Here is a 15,153-nt window from a genome sequence, read left to right as displayed (position 1 = left end):
GGAGCCCGGAGCCCTGCTCTCCCCAGCAGCCCGTCTAAACCCACAAGACCGAGTCACTAGGTGAGCAAAGCCTCAGGCTTTCACCCACCCGCTCACCCCAGGGAGGAAACACCCATCTAGCAAGGAAAGCTCCTATTTGGTGACATCCCTTGACAGAAAATTCCGCACTGAAGTCAAGGCTCCAAAAAAAAAAAAAAAAAAACCCACCAACCCCCCCCCCAAGAAGCTCCTGGTCTTCCCAAGCCCTCCTTGGTCCCCAGGGACCTGCTGGATGAAGCCTGGGCAGCTCCTGTGGGATGAGGGCTGCAGGGACCCCATCCCATGGTGGCACCAAGTGACAGGCAGTGAGGACCACCCCGTTTGCTCTCCCTGGCTAGACCTGGGCACATCTCTCCATTCAATAAACTTTCTGATAAACCTCAACCACACGCAACCCAATCTTTGGAAAACACCAAGCTTGTTCCAGTTGGCATCCCAGGGACCCGCGCATCGCCTTTATTTCAGCAGCCAGCTTTGGGCAGCTGGCAGGAACGACCACTGCTCGCACTCCCGCTCAGATGAACTATTTTCTTTTCCCCAGAAGGTGGAAGAACATCAGGGCAGGAAGAAGCCCTCAGAAGTGCCACGCTATATAAATAGCCCTGTTGGGAGTATGACAAAGGTTCTCTTGTGTTGCTGAACAATAGAGGGAATAATATACAGTTACCCACCAAGATTAGCAATAAAGCAACTAACCACACTAAAGATAACAAAAAAAAGGGGGCCTTTTACAAAAAAACAAACTGTTTAAACATGGTTTAAAAAAAAAAAAAATTTTGTTTTCAAAGAGAGGAAAATACATAATTCTTTTCACCGCAAAAAGCTTCAAGGCAACTATTCAGGGCTGAAACTTTTCACATTTAACACATGTGCGGTATCTTCATTTCGGTGGAAGTTACATTGTTTGGGATTGCCAAAAAAAACTGCTTAATTTTACAGCACAATACCACAATTGATCCACCAAAAAATGCAAGAGCCTTGGCACCCAGAAAGTATTAGAATTTAGGAAGGAATAAAATATGCTGTAGGTAAATAGTCATGTGGACGTTCAGGGGGCTTTTTTGCCTATAAAAGGACTTGTCATTGGAGTGCAGCTAGAATGTGTGGGGTGAGAAAATTTACCCACAAACAAGGCAATAAAAACTGCTAATCATTTTTAAATGATTAAAATGTAATTAGAAACAGAGTTGGCACAAGTTAAGACAATGCAGTTCTTGTGACTGAAGCAAATCAGGGCTAGTCCTGACATTCTCACAGCAGACTGGAGGGACAGAAATTGCCACATTTACTCAGGCGAGCAAAGGTTCCCAGGCTCCCAGCCTGAGATGGGCAGATACCACCATCTACACACCACCAGGCTCGGAGGCCGGCACCTTCCCGGAGCGCTAACCCAGCGGGAGAGGTGGCCACAGGGGCCCGGAGATGGGGATGCCTCGGTCTTGCCTCCTACTGCGAGCAGGATGGAGTCAGGCGCTGGCTGACAGGGACAACCCGGCTTCGAGAGCAGGGGAAACACTGCTTTGCTCGTCGGGTGGCCCCCTCGTTTGGATAGGGCTTCCCAAGAGTGCACCCCAATAATCCCAAGCAATACTAAGAGACCTCACTCCCTGCACCGCAATTTGAGGGTGATGTGGAAGAGGTGCATGGCTGGCACATCCCGCCGTCTGGTGGCTCTGTGGCATGAAAGGAGGCCACAAATGTTATTCCATGTTCTAGATAATTATTTTTTAAACCTTAGCTTGCCTTTTGCATTTTTTCCCCCAACAGCAGAATCCGAGGCCTTGTCTACCCTAGTTTTTTTATGCAGAGAACTGAAACATCACACAAACCCTGAGTTTGAGACCTGGTTGCATTGCACGAGAAGTGCTTTTAATTCAACTTGCCTTGAAAGCTTTGGCTTTTAGTGCCAACTTAACACTTGGAAAAAAGTTCCTAAATATTCAGCACCCTTCCTCCTTTCCTTGAAGGAATTTAAAAATTCCCAGGAGCTTCTCCAAGTCACCCAGAAACCTTCCAGCTCCCAGTGAGGCTCTGTGAAAGCACTGAGTGACAGCTCCTTGCAGCCAGGAGGGCAAGGACTTGTCCTCGCTGTCCCTCCGTGATGCCCGTCCCCAAGTGGGGCAAGGAGCCATGGCTCAGGCACAACGTCATGCTGGCCCACAGAAAAAGACTGAAAGAATTGCTTCGTTTGGTAGGTTGGTTGTTTTTAAAACAAGTAGTCCTTGACAGTAATGATGTCCTGCCACCACAGAAAAAGACTGAAAGAATTGCTTCGTTTGGTAGGTTGGTTGTTTTTAAAACAAGTAGTCCTTGACAGTAATGAAGTGTCCTGCCATTACAACCCCCTCCAGCTCCTGCACCCCATCTCTGCCTACCCCAGGTTTCCCCCCCTCCTATTGCCATCCTCGCCATCCCCAGGGCTCGTGCCCATGTCATCCCCATCCTGCTCCTTTGCAGGCCTCCCCATCCCCTGGCCACCACCACTCCCAGCTTTTGTTGCTGCCTTTGTCCTCACCCCAACCCTCTGGGGACCTGCTGCCCTCCTGCCATCTTGCTCCATATCTTCCTCCTCCCCTTCCTTTCCCTGCACTGGAGCATTTCTATCCCGCGCTGCCCAGCCCCGCCGCAGACGCACAGGAGATGGCCTCCTCACCCCCATGTCTGGCACCCCCAAATCCCCCTGTCCCCACCCCAGCGTGGTGGCCAGGAGCATCACTCAGGAGAGGAGCCCTGCTTTGTGTATCCGCGCTCGGGCTTTCTGCGGGCACAATGAACAATGAGAAATTACGGGGCGATGGCATGTGGCCAGCGCAAATGCGACTTTCTGATCATTTAGCTGCCAGGCTCGCTAACAAGTCGTTAGCGAGTCCATGTGGGAGATTTTGCAGAAGCTCCCAGCGAGGTGGGTTTCATCCCGCAGACAATGTGGCTGGGACAACCCCTGCCCCAAACAGGATCCTCGCCCCAAAGCGTGGAGGTATGGGAGCTTCTCGCCAAAACAGCTGTAAGATTTTATTTTACGCAGGCAAAACCCGTATTTTACTCCAACCTCATTCTCAGAAATCACTGAACCATTTTAGCTGAAACTTTCCAAAGAAAGTCAGCCTGAGGCTGACACCCTGCAAAGGACATTTCAGCCAGAACAGTTTAAGTTTGGCAAAGCTGTAAGCCACTGAAGGTTTCATAATGGAAATTGTTGAGGCAATATTAGCTATAGATGTCCCTCCCCATGCTGCCTACAATACCAATAAATTCCACTGAGGCTGTGAATTCTCCCCAGCTATTAACATTTTCGCCAACAGTGTAGATTTTTATATTTGATAAAACATAATTAAATCCTTTGAAATAAACAGCCACCTGAAGCAAACCTCAGCCCCACTTTTCTACCACAACCAGGACTCTCCTATACATTTGAATTCTTTGTCTTATCCGTGCCATAGTTGTAGTATACTATAAATACCCAGCTTTGTCACATAAATGCAAAGTTTTATTGTGCAGTTAGCCTTGATAGAAAGCACTGCTGAAAGTTGTTTAGAAATTAAATATCTAAAACAAGCTATTTTAAAATACAGAGCCCTCACTATTTCATGTCTGAAATGAAGAAATTTCATCTTAGGGAGAGCAAGCTGTCTTTCACACCATATGGCTAATGGTAGTGCATAGCAATTAGCTGGGCTGATTAATGGGGAACAGACTCTAATTTTATGCTTATAATTGAGGCTGCATTTGCACCCCTGGTGCAAATTCAGCACATCCCAACTTCCACTTACAACAGGCAAGAAATCAAGAGAAACAGAATGGTGTGGAGAGAGATTTTTTTTTTTTTTCCTTCTAGACCCCTAAAGAGCATCAGATTTGCAATTTAAAAGAGTGTTAGCAGCACAATAGATGACAGATTTGTGCAATAGGGTCAAGCAGCCTGGTAAACAAACAGCACCCTCTTACACATGTATAGGCAGAAAAGGAAATGGGTAATATCTAATATGAGCTGTAAGAAATTTGAATATGCCTCCCCCACCCCATCAGGCACACAACATTTGCCTACTATGGTCAGATAATTTTTTTTTTGCTACCCTTATGGTTGTGAAACACAAAGCAAGGACTAGCAGTAAACAAATAGAAGGAGAATAAAGCTCCTGATCCAGAAAATTTTAAGCACAAAGAAAGTGTAAAGTGCTTTAATAAAGGGAAAGACTGCACATCTTTCCACATTCCCAGAACAAAAATAGTTTTGTCTCAGTCAAAGTATGTTGAACGGCCGTAAATCTTTGATGCAGGTATTTGGTCTTCTGGTTAAAACTCGGCTCTCTATATAAAGTTTCGATTTACTTCTTACTCTTTGTGTTTCTGAAATATTCGTAAGAAAATTAATGCATTAAAGTAGGTGATTCTTACTCTTGCACGGATGGCTCAGTGAGTGGCAGGCCGATGTAACTCCTACCTCAAAACCTTGCCGTTTAAGAATCAGGAGGGCACATCACCCAGGACTAACAACAGATTCAGACCCTGCCGCTGCAGGCACTTGAGCATGTGCTTAATTTTACTCACGTGAACAGTCCCACTGTTTTACTGGTCTATTACAGAAGAAAAGCAAAGCACGCACTTCAGCCTTATCAGGTCAGGGGCCTCCTTTAATATTTCCATGAATTGTTCCTAGCTAGGTATCTAGTGTGAAAGTGGTGCTAATTGGGCCAATGAATTTTAGGGCAATTACGAGTTGTCAGCACTGGGTGCTGACATTTGGAAAGGGAGAACTGGCCGGGACTCCTCAGCAAAGCAGTGCTGTAGCTCCCAACGGCAGCAGAAGCTCAGGCACCTCTTGGAGATACCCGTCTGCTCTGATCGCTCCCAGGCTGTAATGGGTTGTCTTTGGTTTCCTGGAAGAAGCCAAACCTATTGAACAAAGCAGCCTAGAAAAATATGACATGAAAACTAAAATCCCCCAAATCCTGCAAGGAAGAATTTGGAGGGCTGCGCAGGGTTTCGCCCAGGCTGGCAAAGCAAGGAGAGCAGCTCCTTCTCTGCCGGCATCGCAGGGCGCTGCCCTCCAGCAGGCTTTTATCACCAAGGAGCTGCCGCGGAGGACAAAACATGCAAATCGCCAAGAATGAAAAAAAAATTTAAAAAATTAACCAACAGAGAAGTTTCCATCTGAATATTTTGTCTAAGACTCTCCCCCACCAGGAAACCCTCATCCAAGTTTATTCTCTTAGAAGTGGGTACTAGTTTTTACCCTCAAGTTACTCCTTTTTAGTAAATGTGCTTTGTAAAAGTTATAATGCATGCAATGGCATTTTTACAGTCTTAAAACAACTGATTGTAACAATGAGCTTATGCAAGAACGCCACGTCTTCCACCAGGGAATTATTTTCTGCCATCGAATAACATGTAACAAATGATTTTTTCAGACATGCAAAAAACACCCGCTAACTTTAATGAGACTGCAAGGTCAAGCTCTCCTAGGTGTCGGAGGGGTTTGTGGGAAGATGCTGCCGTCTCTGTGGTAAAAAGGAAGTAGAAGAGGCTTCACCTATTTCAATCAGCCAGAAAAGAGAAGGAAGCAGCTGCAGAAGTACCACGTTCAGGAGAGAAGATATTTGACTGTCCCGAATTTAAGTGACCAGCCCCAGGCAGGCATGTTCAGGGGAAGAGAGCACAGGGCAGAGCCAAATCTGCAGGGGAACTTTAAAGAAAATCAACAAGACATCTTTTGTGTGGAGGAGTATCACCTGCTCCACTCCGGCCGAGCAGGGACCTTGCATGAGCAGCAACCGGGACAAAAAAGGCCTCCTGACTTCAAGTCTTAATGCACATCCAGGAAAAAAAAAAACCCAAATTACTATTTTGTCATCTTACTGAGGAGGTTTTGTTGGGAATTGGGGACAGAGAGGTTTATTGCTAGAAGACTATAATTGACTGTTAATTTTGGTGAGGAGACCTTTTGTGGGCTATGGTGTCTAAATGAAAACAAATAGCATTCTGTTAAGAATAACTCTTTATAAATAATTGAAAACTAGTGTGACGACTGAGACCTTGCTGCTAATTACACACATTGAACTGTGTTATTTTGGGATTGTTTAATGCAAGAAAGATAAATTTAAGTCCGAAAATAGCTGCAAGTTCAACCTAGATTTTGAGAGACAGATTCATCTTCTCATCACTAATTAACTGGAAGCGGGGTATTTCTTACCTGCACATTATTTCATGCGTGAGCAGAACTCGGCACATTTCTGGGTTCTTGTCTTGGCCTTCATATACTATCGCCTAGAAACAAAACACATTTTTAGCTGTACATCAAGTTGAGTTTGGAGAAAATAAAAATGCATCGCGGTAACCGAAGGCGCAGCCGGAGTTGCAAGCCAAGTCGCAGGCTAAAGAGACCGCGTCTCCACCGAACCTGCTCCAGTACTTGCAGCTGGAAAACAACAGAAGCTGAGTACAGCTAAATTCCCTCCTCTCCATTGCACATCTCTCAAGCGGTGTGTAGGATGGGTTTTTTTAGTAGTCAAGACAACCACAATTTTCTTTTCAATTCAGAATAAAATATAAACCTAATAGCATTAAAAGAAAAAAAAAAGAAAAAAAAACAGCAAGGCTTGGCATACTTTGTGTCCTATTCATTAAAAAAAAAAAAGGCAGAAAAGAGAGAGCTCATGTATTTTTAATTACAAAAGCTGCACAGCCCAGGCATTTTCCTTGTAGCTCCTGAGAAAGCGCTTGGGCCCGATTCTCCCCTTGAACCTCGTGATCCACCGCTTTCCGGAGAGCAGCTCTGGAGGTAGAGGGATATAAATAAGTGAGAGGCAGGCCCTACCAGAGCAGAGGATACCAAAGCAAACAGAGGATCAACCAGCTTGAGAAATTTGACTCTGAAATAGCATGGGGAGAATCCTTTAAGTTAAAACTGTGGAAAGACAGTGTATTCGCATTTCAGGAAGAGTCTGTGTTTGCAGTCCTCCCACCAGCAGAACCAGCGGCGACGGCGAGGGATCGGTGTTACACGCTGACTAGGTTAGCGCTCACAGCCTGCTCAGCACAGGGTTTCCATCTGATCGGGACAGAGTTATCTTTTCTAACCACCCCGGGCCCCAGGCACCAGCCCCCCAGCAGGAAAACCAGTGAAAAGGAGTTGCCTTTGCAACAGCATCTTTTGATAGCACTGAGGTTCCTAAATCTTTGAGGGTGCCACGCTGGAGCTGGGATCAATAGTTAGAGCCCCAGCCGCGGTGACATGACTACTCCTGCTTCTGAGCATCAGCTCTGCCCTTGACCTGCGGTGCACCCTTCCCAGCCTCTAAAATACAGACGTAAAAAGAAGAAATTGGGGAACAAACTCTGCAAGTAAAATGACATCTGATATGGGTATCCCTAAAGCTAACGATAAAATAGATATTGAAAATAAAAAACGAAAGTATGCTATATGGATGAAATACTTTTTGTGGAATGAGACCGCTTTGAAATGGAAGTGTGGAAAATACTGGGAAAAAATAAGTTATCTTAATATATGATGAAGTAAGATCGTATGAACTGCTTTCCCAGTCCTTAGAAATATAACCCACCAAGGGCAAGAGGTGTTGTACGTGCAAAGGGGGCACAGATCTCAGGACACACAAATCTGAAGAAGCATGAGCTGATTTTTAACACCATTTTAATAGTAATATGCAATAATAATAATAATAATAATATGCATTATAAAATTATTTAATGATTCTATATATATCAGGAATGGGGCTGTTATCTTCGCTAGTTTTAATTTTTTCGTTTTGGTTTTGCTGTGTGCATTCCCCTAAAACCTGAGAGCCAGGGAGGGGTTTTTTTGCTAAGATGAAACGGAGGCCGACGGTGCCATTGCAACTAACAGGTACGGAGTTTCACCTGACTTCTGCCCCCTCATTCCCACCAGTGAGGCACAAAACCTGTGAACCCAGCACTCGTATAAAGGGGACACAAAAGTGGTCTCAGGACGTATGCAGGGCCCACGCAGCACAGACACCAGCAAATGCCCCTGACCCCAGCTGGGACCCCACGTCCCTGCTCGGTTGCTGGCCCACACCTCGAGGTACTTCCACATCAGTGCCCAAGAGAGCTACAGGTGGTTTGCAAGAGGCCTTGGAAGATGGCAGTACAGTCATCCATGTGTTACCTCGGGAGTTGGGACGAATTCAGAAGATCCTCATTTCCATGCATTAAGGAGGAAGACGGGGAGAAATTTCTTCCAGCAAAAAACCAGGGAATCAAAGTAACCAGCTGACAACTGATGGGGTCGGTCAGCAGGGACGTTGCACGGACTCCAGGAAACCCCAAATCAGGTTCCACCTGGCAGTGGGACAGGCCGGGCAAGGGGGAAGCTCGCAACACTTTTTGGACTTAATCAATGCATAATCAAAGAACAATCTGCCTCTGAGAGAGCAGAGCATGGGGGGTAAAGAGCAGATCTACTCCCGAGGCCTTTAGCGGAGACAAACACCTCCAGTCCCCATTCACCTCTGTACATCACAGCACGACACAGGGGAATAGTGCCTGAGAGAGAACTGCTGGACTTGGCTCATTCTTCTTAGACTTTCAAATCTTAAAATAAATTTACCCAGTATGGGTTATCTTGTTGCCAGTGAAGTCAAGGAAGCACTAGAAATGACAAACCAGAACACAAAATTTACTTTCTTTTTTTTCCCCTCCCCTCTCTCTTCCTCTTCTCTTCCTGCTGCTATGCTTACTTAACCTCCAGGTACCCGCTTAAATAACTCAACTAAATAGCAATAATGAATGGGCAGAGTCAACACTGCGGTACATAATCACCTTGTCTGTAGTGTTTAGCATCAGTGATCCCTTCTTTGCGTGCATGACATTCTTCTGCCTTCCTCTACGGTAAGGACTTGCTTTTCACTTGATGTGCATTTAATTACCGATGTTGTACCCATGCCTATTTTGTTTTCTCCCCGCTAAGCGCAGATACTCCCGCATAGCCTATTCCCGCAGGAATTCCTAGGGAATTCTAGGAAGCAGGAGGAATTGCTGACTTCATTTCTGAGCAACTCATCCCCAGCTCCCATTCCTATGTCCCAATTTACGTGTGTGAACGGGTGTGTAAAGCGCCAACTGTTTACTTCCATGAATGGCTGCCCGAGAGCATTACAGATACTCTACCGTCTTGCAAACGGCGCTGCTCTAAAGCATTAATTCTACAATTAGTTTCAAAAAGGAAACAGGAACTGCTAAAGTTTCAGATCGTTATAGCTGCCAGAAGTATTTTTACAGGAAGGGTCTACAATGTTACTGTTGTGAAAATTTTTAACTTTAAGATTTGAAAAGCTACTCTTTTAACAAACGCATCTTAATTTTTTATTATTATTATTTTTTAAAGTTCAGGCTTTAAAACAGGGTGATTGCGGGAGGATTTCTTGTCGCACTAACATCGTCGTGATTTTGTCAAATAGGGATCACATTAATGAGAGATAAAGTGAAAGTTACAGTGTATAAACTTGACCACACCAGAGCTAAAAATAAGCCTGCAAATACACATCAGAGTTGCACAACAAAACAGCAGCAAAGGAAACGCAAAATTATAGACTTTGGTTTTTTCCTTTTTGTTTACTTCATGTAGTTTTAACTCGGTGTTATTTCATAAATGTTTCAAAATAGTTTTTCTTCTCCTGAACAACTTAAATATTTCCCCACAAAATTCATCTTCCATTTTGTAAGCCATTACTCACCCAAGGAACCTTTCTACAAGAAGTCCCAATGAGTAACGATCACTCATGCACAAACGGCCCCGAAAAATTAGTGTCAAAATATAAGACTTCCTCACTCCCATTTAAATAAAGCTGCATAAAAAGTTAAATCAAATGCAATTCACTGCTTGCCAGCAAATAAAAATTACTAAATTGAGCACATCGCAGTCATTTCTGGACGACAAGTGCATCCAACAATTCGCCTAAACTTTTCAGTGACGGAGATCATAAAAAAAAAAAAAGTAAAATAAAAGGGGGGGGTAATAAGTCATTTCTGGACGACAAGTGCATCCAACAATTCGCCTAAACTTTTCAGTGACGGAGATCATAAAAAAAAAAAAAGTAAAATAAAAGGGAGGGGGGTAATATAAAAGTCAAGGCTACAGTTCTCATTTAATCCACTTTTTCCCTGGTAAAGACGGCAGGATAAAGCAGTAAAATAGTTGACGAATAAGTTGGAAAAAATATAGTGCCAGATTTCGTCCTTAGCTATTCCTGAATAAATCCAGATTTACGCTAGTACAACTGAGGGCAGAATCGTCTCGTGGTGTCAGTTTGCCAGTCAAGCAATCCTGCTTTCCGAACTGGACGAGAAACAGTCTCAAAGGAATGAGATCATGGTCGTTATATTATTCAGTTATATCATGGCCTTGATTTTAAAAGATTAAGAGAAGGGGAGAAATCACCAACATGCATCTAAATCTACTCGCTTTCAAATCCCTCATCTGTTTCACAAAACAAACTATCTCCTTTATTGAAATAAAGGAGAAAGAAAAACTCATTAGAATGAGGGTCTTTTCAAAAACAGAACTAAAGTGATTTGTAATGACGTATACAGCCATACGCACAGAGAGAAAATAAAATCCTGGCCCCACCGAATTCAATAGGAGCTTTGCAATTGACTTCAGATGGGCCAGAATTTCACCCAGAGAGGATTAGGCTTGTATCCGCTGTATATCTACACAGAAAATACTGTGCATTACATTTATTTGGCTTCGAATACTTAACCCTTAATTACCCGAGGTTTTACCCCTTCCCCGAGCAAATTTTCGACTCATCCCAGTGAGGTTTATCCCGGACCAGGAGCACAGCGCTGGGTCCCAGGGCGAGGACAGTTAGTTCTTGCTGTGTCTCTCAATGCACAATTCAGTAGCATCTAATTATTTTATCCACTCTCCCTCTGCCTTTGATACACAGCCTGCTTATCGACGTATTCACACAAATTAAATAAATTTATCTCTCCTAATATGTTCATTTTTAATGGTTTTCAAACATTCACATGGAAACAGCTCTAGCGTAAATATCCCAGAACAAATGGCTGTATATTATACAGGAGGGAGCAGTTGGGCTGCCAGACTGGGAATGCACCAGGCCATCTGGCTCAGGCAGTCTCTCCAAAATCCTCAGCTTTGTTTTCACCCTCAGACTCCAAACAACACATTTTCCACTGTGATGAGTTTACATTTTCCCAAACACAGGTCCTGATCATGCATGCAAATTCCAAACTTCTCCATTCCTCTCTGTACAAGAAAATTAAAATCACCTGCGCTTCTGACATCTCACCAAAGGCACAAGAAAGCTGCTAAAATCTGGCGCAATGTAAACTTTCCCCGTCACAGGGGTTAGGTTTTGTTTTATGTTTGTGTGAAATTTCTCTGAGTCTGCTGAGGCTCCTCTGAACTTATTGATAACATTTTTTTTCCCATGCGTGTAGCTGCCAGAGAAGGGCCATGCTATGCACAGAATAGAGAGCTGATCAAATATCTGCAGACATCAGAGAATGATAGAGAAGCCAACAGAAAAAACATTTGCATCCAGAGTTAAAGTACTGAAAAAAAGCAAAATATAAACAGAGTCTAAGTTCGAAGGAAGGATTTTTGACTCATGAGGACTCTCAGCAATAGACAATAGCTATCGTGCAAAACTTATGATTTTTAAGGTGCCTGAGCCATATTAGCATCCGTTATATCTTATGGATGAGAACGGCTGAAGGAAAAATGGGTGGGGAACAAGTATTTCAGATTTATTTCCTCCATCTTTCCTAATAGTGAAATATCTCAACTTTATGAAAATACAGCTGAAGAAATAGAAGGCATCTCTTCTCCATAAATATATTAAAATCCTTAGACTTGCCTAAAAACTCTGGTTTTATTAGAGCAGACATATTTCACATTTTGCAGGCGATTTTAAAATGCATCATTGTTAGAGCCAGACCTACTGCGGTAGGAGCTGCTGCTCTACGGAAAGCAGCAGCTATAAAGTTTGGGATCCTACAGGGTTTTGAACGCATTAGGAATGTGATCCCGACATAAAATGAGGTGCCAAGATAACATAAAAGAAAATTTAATTAAGCCAGTATTGACGCCGAATGTTGTTACCCTAACTGAAAAGAACTTCCCCGCAACATTAATTATTTCGGTGTACTATTTGCAATTTTTAAATGACGGGGACACATTTTGGAAACGTAGCGAGACCCCTCAAAGGCATGTAATTCCCATCTTACCCAACGCTTCTCTGGGGCCACCACCAAAGGCCAAGCATGTTACCCTGAATGTAGCTCGAAACGATGCACTCCGAGACCAGTCCTGCCTGGGTTTCCCATTCAGAAGTCCCACAGCCCAGACTACCAAGGAGCGCGCGTGCAACGAAAGCTCATGTTTTGGGGCAGCGCATGCACAGTTCACACCCACACCCCAGATCTGCCCTGGGACGCGGTCGGCAACAAAATTCTTGGTTACTTCAGTAACGCCACTCTCCAGCCCCGCTTCCCATATTGCATCGCGGCTGATCGAGAACGTACACATGCGCACCAGGACACGTAGATCCCCATATTCCACTTATGACAGGACTCTTGCCATGAGTTTCTTAGTTGGGCACAGCCACACAAACAAACCCCTGACTTATTCGGATCAAGAACTCTATAGGAGCAGGAATATCTACTATTTATTACATACACAGCATCCAGCACAGGAAAGCCCTGCCTGTCTACCTACCGATATAATGCATGCTGCTAATGGGACATTTATGTTAAATCTATGAGTAGCAATCCTACATATAGAAATCTAGGTCTGATTTGCAGAAAAGATTTTATTTTGTCTTACCTAACTTAATCCGCAGCTGTACAAAACCTTGCAATTTATAACTGTGAGACAAAGAGAATACATTTATATCTGATGTGTCCATATTTTAAAAAAAAATATTTAATATAAAAAAAGAGCCACAGATACTTTCCTGTATGATCTGGGGAACCTAACTCATTCAAGCTTTGCTTCTGTGGGATTTTTAATTTGCCACCAGAAACCTCAGAGTAGCTGTAATTTCAGTCTGGGAATTCACAATTATTGAGTGTGCGAATGTGTGTGTGTGAGTATTGAGAAGATACTTGCCAGCTGAACCATGTACGCTTCTGCAACAGTTTCATTTAAAAGTAATCATTTCATTATCCAATTTGTTCTGAGCGTCATGCATTAAAATACTACACCTTCAAGTATACTGAAAATATATATTTAACTTTCATTAAAAATTAAAGAATTTTCAGACAGTCTTTGCAATATTTAATTACAGTTTGATGATTTGAAAGTTACTTGAGAATCTTCTATATAATTCTCTGTCATAAAATATAAATGATATATTCAACATTTGGGTGAGCTTCTGTCATGTGTTGTACTTCACTTCCTAATAAGCATTCAGTAACCGAAGCGATCACAACTCTGAAATAACTTCACTTTAAAAAAGAAAGAATTAAAAAAGAAGAAGAGGGAGAATTTAGCCCCCGGCCCCCCAAAAAATTCAGAGCGGCACATGCCACAGTTTTGACATGACAATGCCCTATTTTTCATAAGCAATTATAGTCATGCCTAAAGAAATTATATTCATTAAATTAATACGTAAGCAAACATGTTTGTGTCTAAAATAACCTTTCGCTCCCCGTGTTCTAATCTAAGTTCAGAGAGCTTTTGTTCTAAATCCTCGCTTCTCAACTCCATTGCACTTTCCCCAAAATCTGTAATTTGCACTAACTCTGGTTTTGTGAGACTTCCTGAAATCAGACAGATTTCTTTTTTCTTTTTCCCCCTTCATTGTGAATGTGCTTTAGAGCTACATGGTAGGTTTTACAAATAAACTGTATCTCGGGGTTTTTTTCCCCTTTCTCTCCAAAGACCCTCTGATGACTTGATAATAATGAGAGACCAAGAGGTCAAACAGTGCCTTAGGATGAACTCTTCATATGCAAGATGCCTTTGTTAAGAAAATTATTTTGAATCTGCTGCTCTACGTGAGTTCAGGGCTCTGTTTTCAACAGGATTATGAACAGAGGCTTCTGCATTTCCGTAATGATAGGAAAGCTATTTAAAGGTAATATTTATTGATAGTCTCTCTCATACGGTCTACAGTGAAGCACATAAGCTCCAAAAGGACTAAAAAGAGTTCATATATCAGGAAGATTTTGTTACTTTTAACACAAACTAACCAATTTGTGCCTGAAAAACAAGGAATGACAGCAAATGCTTTCCAAGAGTTGTTATGAAGCAACATACCCTTTGCTGCTGTTTTAATTCCTACAGGGAATGGGCTCTGTTTGGAAGCGTATAGTTTAAGAGAGTTCAGATGCATAGTGGATTCTCTAGTAAAATTCATCCAAGTTCCTTTTTTTTTATTTTACTTTTTTTTTTTTTTTTTTTTTTTTTTTTTCTTTTGAAAGACAGTCTTCAATAGCAGGAAAAGATGTTTTGGGACCATCAAAGAGAGTTTTCTAAAACAAACTCAGCCCTTAGAGCTTTATGTTTTGCTGTAGAAAAGAAACCCAAATAAAAGCCAAGAGTTTTTTTCCCTACAGACTGCATACAGGGACTGACTTTTCCTATCGGTACAAAAAAAGCTTAATGTTTTTCCTAAATAAAATTTAAGAGTTTTTTCAACAAGTAAAACAGATTAGGAGGGAAAAAACATGTCTTAAGGATAAAAAGGCTTAAAAGCGATCCCAACTATTTAAAAGAAACGTATTCTAAGAGAAAAAGATTCTGACAGGAGCAGAAAAAGCGAGAGTAAATTTTTTTTAAAAAAAGAGAGACTCGATTTGTTCAGATAGTCCCTTTGTAAAAATACTGTTTTCGTACAGAAAAGTATTTTTTACAGGTAGGCACGCACGTTATTACTCTGTTTGGGAAGCTAAAGAGCAAGCTTAAAATCAGGGCTCATCCGTTGACAAGGTCTGCTGCCCCACAGCCCTCCCCGCAGTCCGACACCGAGCTCGCCGCTCCCCGCGCCGCGTTTGGGGGGCTGTTCCGACACGCAGATGTGCCGCGATTTGATCGCGCCTCCTTCAACCCAAGGACCCGGCGGCAGCGCGGATAAAGAAAGGACAAACCCGGCCACCGCGCCTGAG

General features: G+C 42.9%; 1 protein-coding gene across 1 annotated transcript in view; it reads right to left on the bottom strand.

Moving 5' to 3' along the window:
* EBF1 (early B-cell factor 1) overlaps positions 1-6,299 on the bottom strand; it is a 275,941-nt gene extending 269,642 nt beyond the window's left edge. The window contains exon 1 of the mRNA XM_019473872.1: positions 6,230-6,299. Within this exon, the coding sequence (XP_019329417.1) occupies positions 6,230-6,267 (38 nt within the window). The 5' untranslated portion in view covers positions 6,268-6,299. The remainder of the gene's footprint in view (positions 1-6,229) is intronic.
* Between the last annotated feature and the right edge of the window lie 8,854 nt (positions 6,300-15,153).

This window comes from Aptenodytes forsteri, unplaced genomic scaffold (assembly GCF_000699145.1).
Source record: "Aptenodytes forsteri isolate BGI_AS27 unplaced genomic scaffold, ASM69914v1 Scaffold54, whole genome shotgun sequence".
Taxonomy (NCBI): Eukaryota; Metazoa; Chordata; class Aves; order Sphenisciformes; family Spheniscidae; genus Aptenodytes; species Aptenodytes forsteri.
This window is presented reverse-complemented; position numbering and strand designations above follow the sequence as displayed.